This window comes from Curcuma longa, chromosome 7 (genome assembly GCF_044706935.1).
Source record: "Curcuma longa cultivar G26 ecotype Majalengka, Jawa Barat chromosome 7, ITB_CL_G26_1.1, whole genome shotgun sequence".
NCBI classification, from domain to species: Eukaryota; Viridiplantae; Streptophyta; class Magnoliopsida; order Zingiberales; family Zingiberaceae; genus Curcuma; species Curcuma longa.
Window position 1 is genome coordinate 7645500 of NC_133867.1, and position 15804 is coordinate 7661303.

The following is a 15804-nucleotide window of genomic DNA, read 5'->3' on the forward strand; positions in this document are numbered from 1 at the left end:
GTTTCTCATTTCCCCATTCCAACCAGTCTTCTTGTCCTCGGTTGATACGGAAAGTGAACTTCGAAAGGCGTTGCCTTGCTGTAAATGGGTGTCTTTATTTTATTTACATAAAGCATCTCTCATATCTCATTAACAAAGCGAATCACGTCGATTAAAAAAAACATTTTTAAATACAGTGCACCCTTCATTTTATTAACATAAGCATCTCTCAACTTAAACCACAACCACAATCAATCACCACCTCAATTTTAAAACAACATACAAAAAGATCGTTATTGAGTCCAATCCATATCGGGCGAGCAAATATTAGGCAACAACATTTGAAAACTTCTAAGTTGCAGTTGGGCCTCAGCCTGGCGTCCTTACATACATATTTACAAAGTAAACTAAGCATATTAACCAGTGTTCCTCATTCCTGCAGCAATGCCATTGATCGTGATGAGAAGTGCATCCCGAAGTTTATGGTTATCATCATCATGCCTTAGCCTTTGCAGAATCTCAACCTGCAAGAGATTAAGTGGATTAAGATATGGCAACCTGTTTTCAATCAGCCTCCTCAAACTTCGATTGTTGTCCGAGAGTTTCTCATGGCCACTAACAATTAGCACAAACTTCTCCGTCGTCTGTAACTCTGACCTCAGCTGGGAACCTAGGGCCCTTCTGCTCTCAGAGACAAGCACCTCTTCATAATGTTTCGCGATGGGAATGTCAGCCTTCGCGACTACCATTTCAATAAGATCAATGGTCGACTGGAAAAAAGGCCACTCCTTGTACATAGCCTTGAGGTCTTCTTGGTACCCCTTATCACATGCATCCTCGAGGCCAGAACCCACTCCGAGCCATGCAGGGAGCACAAACCTTGTTTGGGTCCAAGCGAAGAGCCATGGAATGGCCCGAAGGTGCCCAATTCCAGTGGACGCCTTCCTACGTGTAGGCCGGCTTCCAATGTTCAGGAATCCAAGTTCAGCCTGAGGAGTGGCCTCCTGGAAGTAGCCTAGGAAATCGGGGTTCTCATATACAGTGCTCCGGTAGTAATTGCAGCTCGCCTTGGAGATTTCCTCCATGACATGACGCCATTTCTCCTCTCTAGGTGGGAGTGGAGGATTCATTGTTGCAAGAAGTACAGCCGTCGTATAGATCTCAAGTTGCCTTACTGCTGTCTGGGGAAGACCAAACTTTGCCTGGACCATCTCACCTTGTTCTGTTGACCGAAGGGTTCCCTGCCATCAGAGAGAATGGTGTCTCTCAGTTGCATTAAGGATGTTTATGAAGATTAACCCATATAAACATGTAAGAAATCACCAAACTTAGCTTAAAAATTTTATTAAAAATGAATGCTAAGAGATGTGGTCTTTTTCTCAGCCACTTTCTGCCTTGTCCGTATTTCTTTACTGTTTCTCTAATTTACGAGGCATTTGTGATGTCAAGTGTAGGGCAGAATTAGATGCAATGACATTTGTTCCATTAAGACCTAGAAGGCATTGATTGCTTGGGGTACAGTTTGGCATAAGTATGTATGAATACAAAGACTCGTTGCATTTTGGGTTCAGCGACATTTCTGCCCTTTTTCTTCAAACTTTATATAAATGTTCATCATAAGAGTACACAATTTGACGAACTACTAGCATGCTAATGAATGCAAGTATTCCATATTAACATTGAAGGAAGAGAATAGATTCAACTTTATACAATGAATAGACATACTGTAATGCAGGAAACATAATTAAACATAAAGCAAAATAAGAGTACACAGTTTGACGAACTACTAGCATGCTAGTGAATACAAGAATTCCATATTAACACTGAAGGAAGAGAATAAATTCAACTTTATACAATGAATATACATACTGTAATGCAGGAAACATAATTAATCATAAAGCAAAATCTCAAAGAATTAATAAACATAAATACTTATGAGGATTCTGTATGGAAGTTCTTATTGCATATTTCTGTATCAGCACGAAACATAAAAGTCTATCTGAAACAGGATTAATCGCTTCTCAGTAAGAGATTTTACTATGGCAGCTGAGTCATTGGATCATAATTCACACATATATTGAATTACTAAAAGAAAGGATTCCAGGGTTCATTTTAACTTTTGGGTATGCAAAATGTGAAATAGGCTTAGCCAGATTGGGCTCAACACAGTGAAGTACTTCACCAGAGCTGACATACCATTACAGAACCAGGAGGCTGTGACTGTATGGCTAGATATGTAGGGCCGCCACCACGACCAATGCTACCACCTCGGCCATGGAAAAGTGTAACTTTAATTCCATACTCTTTACAAGTGGCAACAACATCCTCTTGAGCCTTGTATAGTTCCCATGCAGCAGTAAATCGCCCAGCATCTTTACCAGAATCAGAGTAACCGACCATAACCTGGATATAATTTGCCAGTTGCTACCATTAGAGATGAGAACTAGGAAGGGAATAGTAAAGTAAAATATCATCACCTCTTGGTGCCCGTTATGGTTCTTTATAATGTGGTTCCTGTACCAATCGATTGACAGTAACTTTCTGATCACAGAGCCAGCTGCTCTAAGATCTTTCACAGTTTCAAACAGAGGGACAACTCTAAGCCTGTAAAAGGCAAAAGGTATATAACTCACACCATTTATGTAGATACTCCTTTCGTCATTTGGCCCAGAGTTATTGTTCCTAGATATTTATTACTATTTGTTCTAAGATTCTATCTATTCAGAAACATATTTGCTAGTATATGTAAACCAGACTGTTCAAATTTCAAAAAACAAGTACCTACATAGCTTCTCTATAACATTAATCATGCTGAAACTAATAATTAAAAATCTTACGTTCCTCCAGGACATAGTCTTCCAAGTTCCCCACTGACTGAAAGTCTAGCATCTTTCTGCAACAGTTCTACAGCAAGAACATCACTTGCCTGCCATTTGCAGGTTCTGCCTTAGAGCAAATATTTAAATAGCAAGGTAATAACTAGTGTATTCAGTAAGTACATTTGAAGCCATTGAAATCACATATGCACCAAATGAGTCACTCCCTAGTTCAGCAGCAACTCTAAAAGTGTCAAGAACCTCTTTCACATCTGAAGTCACCTGAAACACATTTAATTTTGGATGAATGAGAAACAAATGCTACTCGTTCAATTCAACCATAGCAGATACAATAATAAATATCAGCACAAGGAGCATGAGCAATCAAACATGTGCAGAAGGCAAACAATGGACTATTTCTTAATCTCTATTCATTAATAGATCAGTAGGTCACAAGAGATAAGAGCTTAAACTCTTATTTTCAACATCAGTGGGAGCACAATTTCATAAAAAAAATCAAGTACTGAAATCCTAGACAAGTACTCTTCCCAACAAAGTCGATGTATATTCTTGCTACATGTTATTTATGTGAAAAACAGAGGACTGCAATCGACAACCAGGTTTACCATAATGCTTAGCACGGTCTTCTTACTGTCAGTGAGATACAAAATCATATATAATCTCCCAAGGAAATTTAGCTGCCAAGAGTTCAATCCAACCTCAGCGCCACATTAATTTACTTCTTTGTACTGTTTTATTCTATCCTATCACTTGTCGATTAATACACTGGCTTGGTTTACTAGAGTGGAAAGATAGAAGGGAAGGGGAAGTAGAGGGAAGGGATTGTGCTGTTTCCTCTCCCTCTTCTTCCTCCTGATTATCCAAGTCAACAAACCATTATTGAGGTTTAATTAACCATATCTGGCAAAATAAAACGATTAGGTGGTTTGACCAAGCCATGCATATTCACTTTTATGCACTTAAAGTAGTTCTTCATAATCTCAAATTTGACAAAATTATAAACTAATCCAGTAACGTAGCTCACCTGATTCATTTTTCCATCAAAATCTATTCTCAAAAACAGTATCTCAAACATTTATTAGATATAGACGATTAAGCATTTTACCATCTTGAACTATTTCAAGATGGCAAGTTTTTGTGTCAAAGGAGGTTTTAGTAACTACTCTACAAGAGTATGTTATTTAATAAATAAAGCGTATCAAAGAAATTTAGACTGTATCAACATGATCAATGATTAACTAAATTAGAAAGGTAAACCTATTCTCAAGGAATACTTCAAACAGCAGTTGATGTCATACAAACAGTGATTTCAATTGCACAAACAACATTTGAAGATAGTGAGCTACTCAAAAAGTCGACATACTTCTATGCTAACTGGAATTAGAGGGCGTTTTCCTTTCAGCTCTCTAGTCAAAAATTCCAACTTTTTCTCTTCGTCCCATTCAGTGTACAATCCCATGTCTAAGTATTTAGTAACAGCATCTAGAGTTTCCGAATGTCTGCTGGCTTCCTGTAAAAGGTTAATACACAGTTAATATATAATATACCTAACAACATGCACTACTACTTCCATAATGAAGCTAATAAAATCAACAATTAGTACCTGACGTAAATCAAGCTTCATTAAGACCATGCCGAAGGTCGCTACTCTTCTTATCAGATCTGCTAACCGCCCATCAGCAAGAATGCCAGATCCACATGAATGCTTCAAAGAAGTGAACATAGAAGATTGGTGGATGACTGTTGAACAGCATAAGAAAGCTACAAATATTTTATAGAAAGAATAAGAAGTGAAAGAGAGACGAGACTAATACCAAAGACTCATAACAAAGAGTAAGTGGTTCAAGAAGCTGCTCTGTAGATTCATAGTATTCTCTAGGATCGTGTTCAGATGGCAGATCCTCAAGTTGAAGCTCTAGTCGTCTTTGAGTCTTGAGGAGCTAATGTACATGTTGATAGAGCATAAAATTAGGCTTGCTACATCTATTAAAACAATGAAAATGATAACAATCTAACTTTCTTGGGCAAATTAGAGAAACAAACCACATAACTTCTAGCATTTAACATTATTTATCGAGATAGCATTTAGCATTATTTGTCAAGATACTAGGGCAAGCAAAAAGGTAAAACTAACCTTATCTTTGACATTGCCAAGAAAAACCCTGTAAGGAGTGAATCCAGGACGTTGATGCAGGCTAGGTTCTAAAAGCTTCTGAAAGTTTGACCTACCTATTTGAGATTCAGCAAATAATTTCCTTTGTGCAGGATGCTGACTTGAACTTGACCTATTCAATTTTTGAGACCCTGTTACTGACGATTGGCTAGTAGGGCTAGGTAAAGAACCACCATCTGCAGTTTTTGGCAAGGACAAACTCAGTTGAACTGGAGATTTTTTATCATTCTGCAGAAAAACAAATAAGTCAGTCGACCTTAATACATGTGTATCTCTCAAGTTTCAACTGAAGGGCAATAGAGTGTCTAATTAGCTCGGGATATGAACACGTGAAATAATCCAAATAATATCCATTAAGACTTACCTGACGATTAATGTTGCCTGGAACTTTCACTACAGGATATTCAGACCCTCCATCACTGCATTCTGCATGAAAAATAAACAACCAATGATGATTGTTTCATGACCATAATGCAATAAAAAAATCAACTGGTGTTTTTTTAACTTTTTACACAAGTTAAAAGCAGCTTTTTGTAAGCAAGAATGATAGTTGAATGTTGATACATTGAGCATATACCAAAAGAAAATAGATACAGGGGAAAATGGGAGCATAAACCACTTCCTGTTAAAGTCCATGGTTAAAGCATCTTTAAAATTCAATTGCAAACACTGTTCTTTTGCAATTCGTAGTATAAGACGATCTTGTGTGGAATAAAGCACAATAAGATATCATGATTATTTACCTGTGCAAGCTGGAAGATATGCACCAGCAGGAAGCTGTGTTGGCAATGCAGATATATGCTGATTTTGATGCTTTAGCAGGGTTTGATTTATGCTTGAATTCCATTTTTCAGAATGCAAGTCCTCAGATTCTGATTCTGCACTTACAACGTTAAGTATTTTTCTTTGAAAGAACGACTACAAAATTTCAACTAATCATTTATTATTCATTAAACTAATTACCCTTATGCAGCAGCCTTGTTGCATAAAAACATAGTTTCAACAAAGAATAAGTTATAGGTAGGAAATTTATGTTTCAGTAATAAAAAAAATGCAATTTAAATAAATTAATAGCCATGATAATATTTAAAAAGCTCTTGCAGATAACTAAGAAAGAGATGCTTAGATGATTGGCTTCGTGCTTCAGCACTGGCTTCCTCTCAAACAGTGTATGGGTATTTTATAAATGTATATATACACTCCAAAACCCAGATGGAATCAGAAAATTGATCTGGCTCGGGTTATGTTTTTGTATTTTTCAGTTTTTAAGTTTTATCTCTTTTTTCTGGATTTTTTCAGTATAAGATATTTATGTGATATATGGTATGTGATGCATGTGGCATATGACAAAACATATCATAAGTAGGTCAGAAAACCATGAAGCCAACCCAAGTTCTATAATATGTAGATCTAGAAACTTGACTAAAACCCAAAGGACTTTTTTTTTTTTTTTTTTTGCATCAGTTTGGTTTTCTGGATCAAGTAGGATATGTTGGATTTGTTACTCACCCCTAGTAAAACCTAATAATTAGAATTGCACTTGGGAAAATCATAATTGGCATAAGGCTCAATCTTCCAATGGTCAACCCTATAGGCAACATGGGAGCTAAGTTAGATTAAGTTGCAGAAAAACAATTAGATGTGTATATATACAACATATAAAAGGGATATGCTAAGAAAGTTCAGTTAAACTTCTATCAACCAATTTGAATGGTGTTGTTGAATTGACAAAAATGAATTTGACACGCATCTAATGGTCACACACTTGATCTCAGTTATATTTATCTTGATAAAAATGAGATTCGCTGCTTAAAACTGCCTAGATCCTAGCAACTAAAAATAGGAAGCTGATAGACAAACTTTGGTGACTAACACTTCTATGACCTTGACATACTAGCATATAAATGGATAAGTGGTTCTTTTCCAGATTGTCAAACACGATAGGAAGGCGAAACCATGCAAATGTTATCAGGAAAAACATTTTCATAATTGAACAGATCCAGTTAGGAAGATGTTGCACTGGGTAGAAAACTTTATATTATGATAATAGTGTCCATGCCTAACCAAGTTAATTTACCACTTCGCCATCTAGCAATGATAGATCGAGAAAAATATCCTCCTCCATAGTGGTCAACTATAATTTCTCGATTTACCTCCTCACACATGGTCGTGAGATCAACCGTGTGGAGCTGATGGGGTGGCGAATTCCACATTTTGCTACAATGATAGAAGCACACTAGCAAATGCAAACATATATTAGACTAACAAACCTTGGAATAAGATTTCCTGTGCCAACTTAGCCAATGTATCACTGCATCTGTTAATAGACAACTCAAATCTTAGGTTATCAACCTCTCGAATGTAAAGATCAACTGCCATCCACTGTGACAGCAATGAAACATCCCTGGTAACCTGCAACAAACAGAACAGATACCTCTGATAGACAGCAAGGAAAAACATGCATTTCAACAAACAAGCATCGCAAACAAGGTGTGGCTACCAGTATGTCTTTATCTTAAATGTTGAAAGAACAGTTTATTTATTCAAACACACAGCATTAACAAGCATTTTGCACAAATGTTAAGACCTAACAAGTCGATGGTTATATATATTGGTTGTGATAATTTGTATCAAAATAGAGCTAATCCTAGCCACAGTGAGGTGTTTGAATAGGGCTTTGCATGTGAGGCAGAGCCGCTTATAGACCTCTAACAATTAGGCAATTAGGCATGATTCTAGCCTACAAGAGTTTTAAGTCTCAATGAAAATATAAAGCATTAGTAAGGAAAATAGTGTTATATTATTTATCTTTTGTCTTAAAAAAACAAGGACCTGATTGCACTGCACAAATTGCAAGTCACCTTATAGAATGACCTGTTCGCCCGATCGGAAAAGGAAGTTCCTCACCTTGGAACCATACAGGAGAATTTCCTACTTTGTACAGCTTGACAAAGGCTTCTTTTCACCATGTCTTAATCTACCTTATGTTAATTAAATTAGGCTTGTCATAAAAGTCTCCCATTTTTGTTGGGTTAGCCAGGATAAGTTAATTATAAGTTTAAAACTCCAATTTTTTGAGAGAAGAGAAAACTCAAAGAGAGAAAAGCTGCTTGAGATTGAATGACTTAAAGTTGTTTGTTCCCTTTAACTTACTTCTCTATCTTGTAACAGAGACCCTAATCAGACAACCCTAACCAACATTGTGAATTTAGTTAGCCTTGACGCAATGGTAAAATTATTGTCGTATGACCTTATGGTCACGAATTCGAGTCGCAGAAACAACATCTTGCAATGCAGGATAAGTTTGTATACAATACACCCAATGTGGTGAGCCTTCCCTAGGATCTCGTATTGGCTGGAGTTTCATACACCGAGCTGTCTTTTTTTATGTGATTGAGGAAAGCAAGATTTAAGTGCAAGATCAAATTAGGTTGGCTAAACATTTGTTCTAAAATCTTGAATTATTAGGAACTAGACAATAAATTTAAACAATTAAGCATTTGATGTATGTAGGTTAGGTCAAGCATTCAGTTAATTACCACAATTTTGATGAGTTCAAGACATTCTCTTGCACAGGAGAACTCGTCTAACTTGGTATTATTTGGTAGATACATAAAAAATCTGTCATGTTATTACAGTTAACTAAACAGAAAAAGAAACATTACAAAAAAAAAAAAAAATCATTATGGATAGTATGTTTAGTCCTCCAAAGAAATGCTAGAAATGCCAATATGGATAGTCCATTTAGTCTCCCATTTCGTAGACCCAAATGGATTTACATTTTAATTTGTGCTTGAAAATTTAGGTCATGTGATCCAGTTCTTAAGAACCAACTCATTATTTTACCATTTCCAATACGAGATCAAAGTGATGTATAACAAGTACATATAACATTGTATTCTTGGTCAAGTTGATTCCAAATGCTGGACACCTATACTTCTCAATATTACTAAAGACTGAAATACATTTAATCAAGGTCAACGAACATAACTTCAACTCATGGTTTTAGGTCAAAAAAATTGACTCCAATAGTCCAGTGATTTTTTTAGGCAAGCAGTATAGTTTCTTGCCACAAAGGTGTTGCTGTAGCTTTTTCATATAATAAAGCACCATATGAATCAGTCGTTAGAAATTAGAAAAGTATGGCTTAGCACAGCATATCATCAAGAATTTGCGTATATCCATTGTTAACAATGAGTAAAGAACTGCACTTGATCTTGAACCCAATGGGAACAACCATTTCATAATTCAAGGAAACTGATGGGATCCAAAACATATACTTGATATTTATAACTGACATGATGCTTGGGAAACAAGGGGGAAAATTGACTAAAAATTACTGAATTGGTAACATCACTCTTGATGAGAAAAAAAAGTTAGAAATAGCACATTCAGGTGTTAACTATTTACTTACACATTGAACATACATATAAAGAACTTACTTTTGCTGTAACATTCGGATTTCCATCCCGATCACCACCCATCCAAGAACCAAATTTTATAGGTGTGCAGGTTAGTGGAAGTGGCTTACCAGTGTGCTGTCAGTGACAAAAAAATTGTGATAAGAGAAAATCACAGTTAAGATCTCATCAAAGTCAAGAAACAGCAAGAAAGGAACCTTTTTCAAAACATTGCTGACACGACGGAGATAATGTGGTACAGCTTTCCAAAGTGACTGCTCAACTATGTGCAAACCTATAAAACACAAATGTACACTTCACCAGAATGCTTTCAGGATACAAAATTATACAAGTTTTTTCTTTATCTTCAGAAAAGAATTATACCAGCTCTTGCTTCATCAACAGGAGTAGGTTTATGACGTCTTAATTCATCTGTCTGCCATAATGCAGTGACCTCCCGAACCTAAGGAAACAAAAGACTTGTATGACAATTTGGACTCAGTTAACTTATAAGAGTCTGCATGAGAGGCTACCAGATCTTCTATCAGCATTTCTTTATCTTCATGGGTTAGATCAGGTCTGTCATTATACTCCAGAAGGTGCTGCAGCATTCATCAAGGTATTAAAACAAAAGGCACAACATATTAGACCATAGAACTGAAAGATGAATTGGTATGGTAAAGTAACTTTGCAACCACAGCAAGTGTGATAACATCCATATAAAATGAACTGTGAACTGATTCCAGTAAAGAACATGCTGTGGTTTCCCTCTATTGAATATTGTGAAGAAGGTTTCTAGGCACAATTGTAAATAGAACTTGCTGCCTCCGATGGTACCCCCAAAACCACAATCTAGAACCCAAGGCATTTGTGGCTCAAAATTCATCTATTTTCTTCCTGCATTATCATCATGGCTCATCATGATCCAACAAACACATCTTATCAGGTATATTCACAATATTTGAACGTGATTGTGTTCTTAATTATTCAATGTACATGCTGCTTTTGCTATCAATGACATGATTAGTGGATTTCTTGCAAACTAGCTAGTAGCACATACTTGCTCAGAAATAACATCAGGTAACAAAATCATTGAAGAATCACAAGAGCACCGAAACAAGAGGTTTGTCCATTTTGCAAGTAGGCTTCACCATTATATCCAGTTTCATGGTTCATGAGGGCAGGCTTAGTCAATTATTATGGTGTCAGACACAATGACTTCTGAAATAGCACGCCCATGGCTTGTAGTGGCCTCTCTTCTTAGAACATAATTGCTTGTCAAGCCATGTGCTACTACATAAAGTATCCTGATCTTGCTGTGAGTAATCAAATTTGGTTAATATGGAGGTAAAAGGGATAAAGCAAGCATTTGCTAGTGTTATTTTGAGCTGTTCTTGAAGAAAACTTATCAATTACATCAAATTTGGTCTCCACTGTCCACAGTAAAAACAAAATGATGGAATACAAAATCATTAAGAATAAGGATGATGGTCCAAAACATGTGATTATGATGGATCAATTTTTTGCATGTTTAAGTAAAAAAAAAAAAAGATAGATGAGTTCTAGAGTATAATATCTAAGGCTTACTATCTATAGGAAAAAACAATCTGAAAGTCTCACAATATTAAGCATATAACAAAAAGATCATAGTACAGATAAAAGCACTACAAGCAGAGCCAAAGATAAGTATTATAAAATTAGTCACTACAAAATCCATGTAGCCAACGCCTACTCTGAATAGTTGGGACCATGGTTACATTGTGTCATTAAGTTTATAGAAAAAGTATAAAAACCCAAATATGTTGCAACTTTTAAACGAAATTATACCAAACTAGTGTCTGAATATAGGAGGAAAGGAAAGGGGAAAAACACAAATGTAGGTTAATAATACAGTAGAAAAAGACAAGCAACATCCAGAAAAGAGTGCTTATGCAAACACTGTTTAGGTGATAAGCCAAGGCTGACTTTACTCCTGACCATTGGAAGAATGGATTTAGCACTCTCTATGGCCCATGCTCCACATTACATTTAATGCTCATGATGCCAGTACCAGAATGAGCTAATCAGTGAGCATAAATGATTTTCATTATAAATTCAATAGGCAATTTCGACAGGCATTGTGCAATCCTCTTTCACCTACAAGTAGTGGATACCCTTACCAGAACACTTGGGCACATACATTAAAAAAATAGGATGATTAGTTAATGCAGAACGGCAGAATGAACTAATCACTGAGCATAAATGATTGTCATCATAAATTCACTTTGCTATTTGTCAGGCATTGTGCAATCCTCTTTCACTTACAAGTATTGGATACCCTTACCAGAACAGTTGGACACATACATTGAAGATAAAGATGATTAGTCAACGCAGAACAGCAGAAGTGCTTAATATGAGGGCAGATCTCAATAAGTTAAAGTACCAAAACACAGTAAAATTGATAGTTTACATACGGAAAATGGTGCATCCTGCTGTTTGCATAACCAGAACGGTACACGGAAATAAATAAAATGCGTGTGTAAAAATAGCGTTAAACTATCGCTTATACAGAGACTGTCCCCCTCTTTGTAGAATGCCATTAGGCAACAACAATCATGCTCCAGTATGAAACAAGAAATGTTTCCAATCTTGTGCGTTTTGAAGAACCTCTAACATATCTAATAGATACTCGAAGCAATGAATGCGTAATCCATGAAAAGTACACGAGAGAGATGGTGTCAAGAGCTCACCGCTATTCTAACATGTTTATATTGCAGGGTACGCCTGTTTATTTGGGTGGGATGTGCAGTTAATACTATTTCAACTTCCTGTATCAACAAGAAAGCAGAACACTTGCATCAACGGCTAATCACTGGTTAAAGCATCGCCAGCCATGTCAGAGCAGTGCAAACCTGCTTGCAGAAAGTGTCGTACAGCTCTTCCGGGGAAACGCCGGTCTGAATCAACTTGTTGAATGTGTCGTCACACGATTTCGATAAGTTTACATCATGGCGTGCCTTGCGAACCCTACATGAGAAGCAAGTTCTACCTAGTGAAGACTGAAGAGCCGGTACCAAAATATAGTGCGGATCAAAGAGGTGGAAGTGGAAGAAAGCACACCTGTGGTGTGTTTCCGCAATGCCCATGAAGTTGAGGTAATGGCTAAACGCGCGAGCAAGTGACATGGCGTCCTCGAGGGTCATCTTCGATATGTCCATCGCAAGCTGCTTATCGAGCAAATCGGCCGCCTCCTCCATACCTATCGATCTCATATTAACCGCAGACTACCATAACCAAAGAAGCGAACCAATCAATCAATCAATCAAGAACGATTTCCCTTCCTCAAGCTATCAAACTAAGCAAGATCTGAGCCTTCACCAAAACACCCTTGCATTTTCAACCCAAACCGTAGGAGCATTGCCCGCACAAAGCCACGCATCCATAGATCGGGAGAAGAACTAACTGACCTGAGCGAGGACGCGCTTGCGCTCGATGTTCTCCATGAAGCGGGGTCCGACCTCACGGTGGAGGACGTCCTGGAGGAGGCTTCCCAGGAGGCGGCAGTCGTCCTCAAAGGCCTGCATCGAAATCTCCTCCGCGATGTCGTCGGTGGTGTCCGTCATCTTCCCGCACCTCCTCCGATCCGATCCCTACTTTTTCTCCAAGCAACTGTAAACAAGCAGGAGTGTGGCTACTAGGACCCTGACCCTGATTCTGTGTTTCATGCGTTTGCTTTGGATAACTGGTATTTATTTATTTATTTATTTAAAAGACTGTGAAGTAGCTATCCCTGTCGCATGCCTCTCTTATAGACTTGAGTGGACTATAAGTACGGTACACTAATAGCTTTGGTACTTTTATAGAATAATACTCCATTATCATATCCCTGGACATTGATTCCATCTATGATTTATTAGATATAGTATTTTGATAGATAATATATATTTTTTTAAAAAAAAAAAGAAGGATCAAAAATTTTCAGTGTCGGTGTCGGTGGGTTCTGCCTTTGGTTAATGGGCCAGGCTGAGGCCCATCAACTATAGTGAAGGCCCGCCCAAATCAGTGAATTTGTATTAAGTGATTAATTGCATAACTAAGAAGATTATGTATGCAAAGGATTACCTGGCCATTATCTCTGATGTTAATGGAGTTGGTTAATAATGAATGACGGGGGCATAATATTAAATATCAACGGCATCATATTTTAATATCATCACTCATTGCCATCGTATGCTATAAGCATCTTGAGTTATTTTGGATTAAAAAAAAAAGGCAGTGCCATTAATCATTAAGGTAAGGTGTTACTTGGCATTAACAAGGATAAAAATCTAAAAAATGGCACTTTTAAATTAGTTCGAATCCTCTCTAATAAGAATTTTATCATTGTTTATATCATACAATTCAATCTTTCAAAAAAAAACATAATTAATCTTAAGCTTTGAATTCAAAGTACAACTCTTTATCGCCTCACTCTCTTAATATTGTTTCACTCTCCTTTTTTATATCCAATCCGCTTCTGAATAATAATTTACATATTTCCCCGTTGAGTTGTAAACCATCACTTTTTGCATGTTCAGAAAATCGTTAGAACTTGAATGTTTAAAAATTATTATTATTATTATTAATTTTTTTACAATACAGATGTCCTTAGAATGAGCTTATTTTTTCATATGCATAATTAAATTGATTATAACGAAACAGATTTAGTGAAATAGATAAGGGTTGAATCTTGATGAAGCCGAAGTAATATCCTCCTCATATGTGATCAATTGCAACTTCTCGATTTGTCTCCTTGTAAATATCGTGAGGTCGATCGTGTAGACCGCTGAGGTGATAAATTTCACTTTTTTATAAAGAGACTATTTTCCTTAATTTATCTATTGGTTGTTTATATATACTAAAATATTTAGAATTGTCGATTCGATTAGACTCATCGGATTGATCTATCTGTTAAACAATTTATGCGGATTAGATTAAAATTTTATCAATTCATTTTAAAATGGGTTCAAGTGGGCCGACCCATCTAGGATCATGACTCACATGGGTCGCCTCGTGGTGGGCTTGGATTGACATGCAAATTGAGAGCACTTTTTTTTTCTTTCAAAATTTAAAATTAGAGTAGAAAACTCAATGAATTAATAGACTTGACCCGTCTAAATCGCAATCTAAATTTAAAATTTTTAATTTGACATATTTAAACTGTAATCTAAACTTAAATTTTTTTATATTTTCTATATTTTTTATTTTTTGACAAATCGATGAATTTGATCCACCTAACCCACAATCTGTTTTAGGTTGAGTTGGATTAAGTTGAAAATTTCTTAACTGTTAAGGTAGTGAACCGACCCGGTCCATCCCGTCATATGATAAATTTCTGATGGAGTTGATTCACCCCACCATGAGTTGACCCTGTTTGACAACTCTAAAAGTATTCATCTCTATTAAAATTTAAATTCTAATTATTTATTTATTTTATTCTTCTAGGTATTTTATCATTATATCAAACTTGGAGACATTAAATTTTCTCTTTTTTATAATTAAATATTTAATTATAATGAACTGACTAATTTTAAAAGTGACGGATTCAATCCAATAAAAAAAAAATATCAATTATTAATATCTAAATTTTTCATGACACTATAAAAAAATATCTTTTATAATACATCCTAATTGAGATTTAAATTCTAAATATTTAAATAAACAATTGGACACCTTGCCATCGAGGGCTAAAATTTTCTTTCATGATCACAGAAGAGAAGCTCATCTATCCACCTCGTCGTGTCACTTCACTTTCCCACAACCACCCACCCCCTTGACTATTTTCTTCAAGGTGGGGCACGTAATGCCATCACAAGAGCAAAGGATATTCTTGCCATCCTCCATCCTCAAGAGATGTGTATCACATTCCTTTCTTAGTTTTGTCTTGGACATTGAGTTTTCCTTTTTATTAATTTCTTTCCAAAAAATAAAATAAAATAAAATAAAAATACTTTTATTAATTACTTTGATCTCTTTATGAATACCCTTGCCTCTCCCTTAGTTTTGTCCTCTAGGAATTGGATTACTCCTCGAGGAGGACTTGCTTTGGAATAATTCGTCCCCCCTAAAAGATTGAATCGAATTGTCCACTCCACAAAGTCGTGCCATCTAGTCAAGTTCATTTGTCAAATTTTTGTTTGTTTGTTTGTTTGTCTTCAAGATAAAATCTTGACGGCTATGATTAATAATGCCTATTGAATTCTTTTATTAAAATTTTTGAATACATATTCAGGCATGGTTGACTTATCAGAGAAAAAGATAAAATCTATTATTCTAACAGTTTCATATGATTACTTGTAAAAAGATAAATCAAAAAATTATAACTGACTGCTATGGAAAATGCAGTATAAGGGGAGGCCAATATAGATCATATAATGGTATACTTGATATATGAACA

The 15804-nt window shown here is 36.1% G+C and overlaps 1 protein-coding gene across 1 annotated transcript; it reads right to left on the reverse strand.

The window, feature by feature from the left end:
• Positions 1-183: 183 nt before the first annotated feature.
• Positions 184-13029, reverse strand: LOC141832361 (phosphoenolpyruvate carboxylase 4-like). Its single transcript, XM_074719864.1, has 20 exons — positions 12836-13029; positions 12489-12652; positions 12281-12395; positions 12119-12196; positions 9923-9991; positions 9774-9852; positions 9608-9684; positions 9432-9527; positions 7260-7401; positions 5733-5867; positions 5354-5415; positions 4951-5217; positions 4631-4756; positions 4420-4521; positions 4180-4326; positions 2979-3077; positions 2817-2905; positions 2457-2583; positions 2176-2382; positions 184-1220 (listed from the first exon to the last, which is right to left on the reverse strand). Exons 1-20 carry the CDS (start codon positions 12989-12991, stop codon positions 396-398), a joined length of 3162 nt encoding a protein of 1053 aa, XP_074575965.1. The 5' UTR covers positions 12992-13029; the 3' UTR covers positions 184-395.
• Positions 13030-15804: the final 2775 nt, after the last annotated feature.

Bases quoted from the DNA above. Each gene is read 5' to 3' on its own strand.
- LOC141832361 (XM_074719864.1), bottom strand. From the start codon at position 12,991: ATGACGGACACCACCGACGACATCGCGGAGGAGATTTCGATGCAGGCC. The intron at 12,653-12,835 runs GTCAGTTAGTTC...TGGTTATGGTAG, and splicing joins GCAAGCGCGTCCTCGCTCAG to TCTGCGGTTAATATGAGATC. The intron at 9,685-9,773 runs GTATAATTCTTT...TGTGTTTTATAG, and splicing joins TGTTGATGAAGCAAGAGCTG to GTTTGCACATAGTTGAGCAG.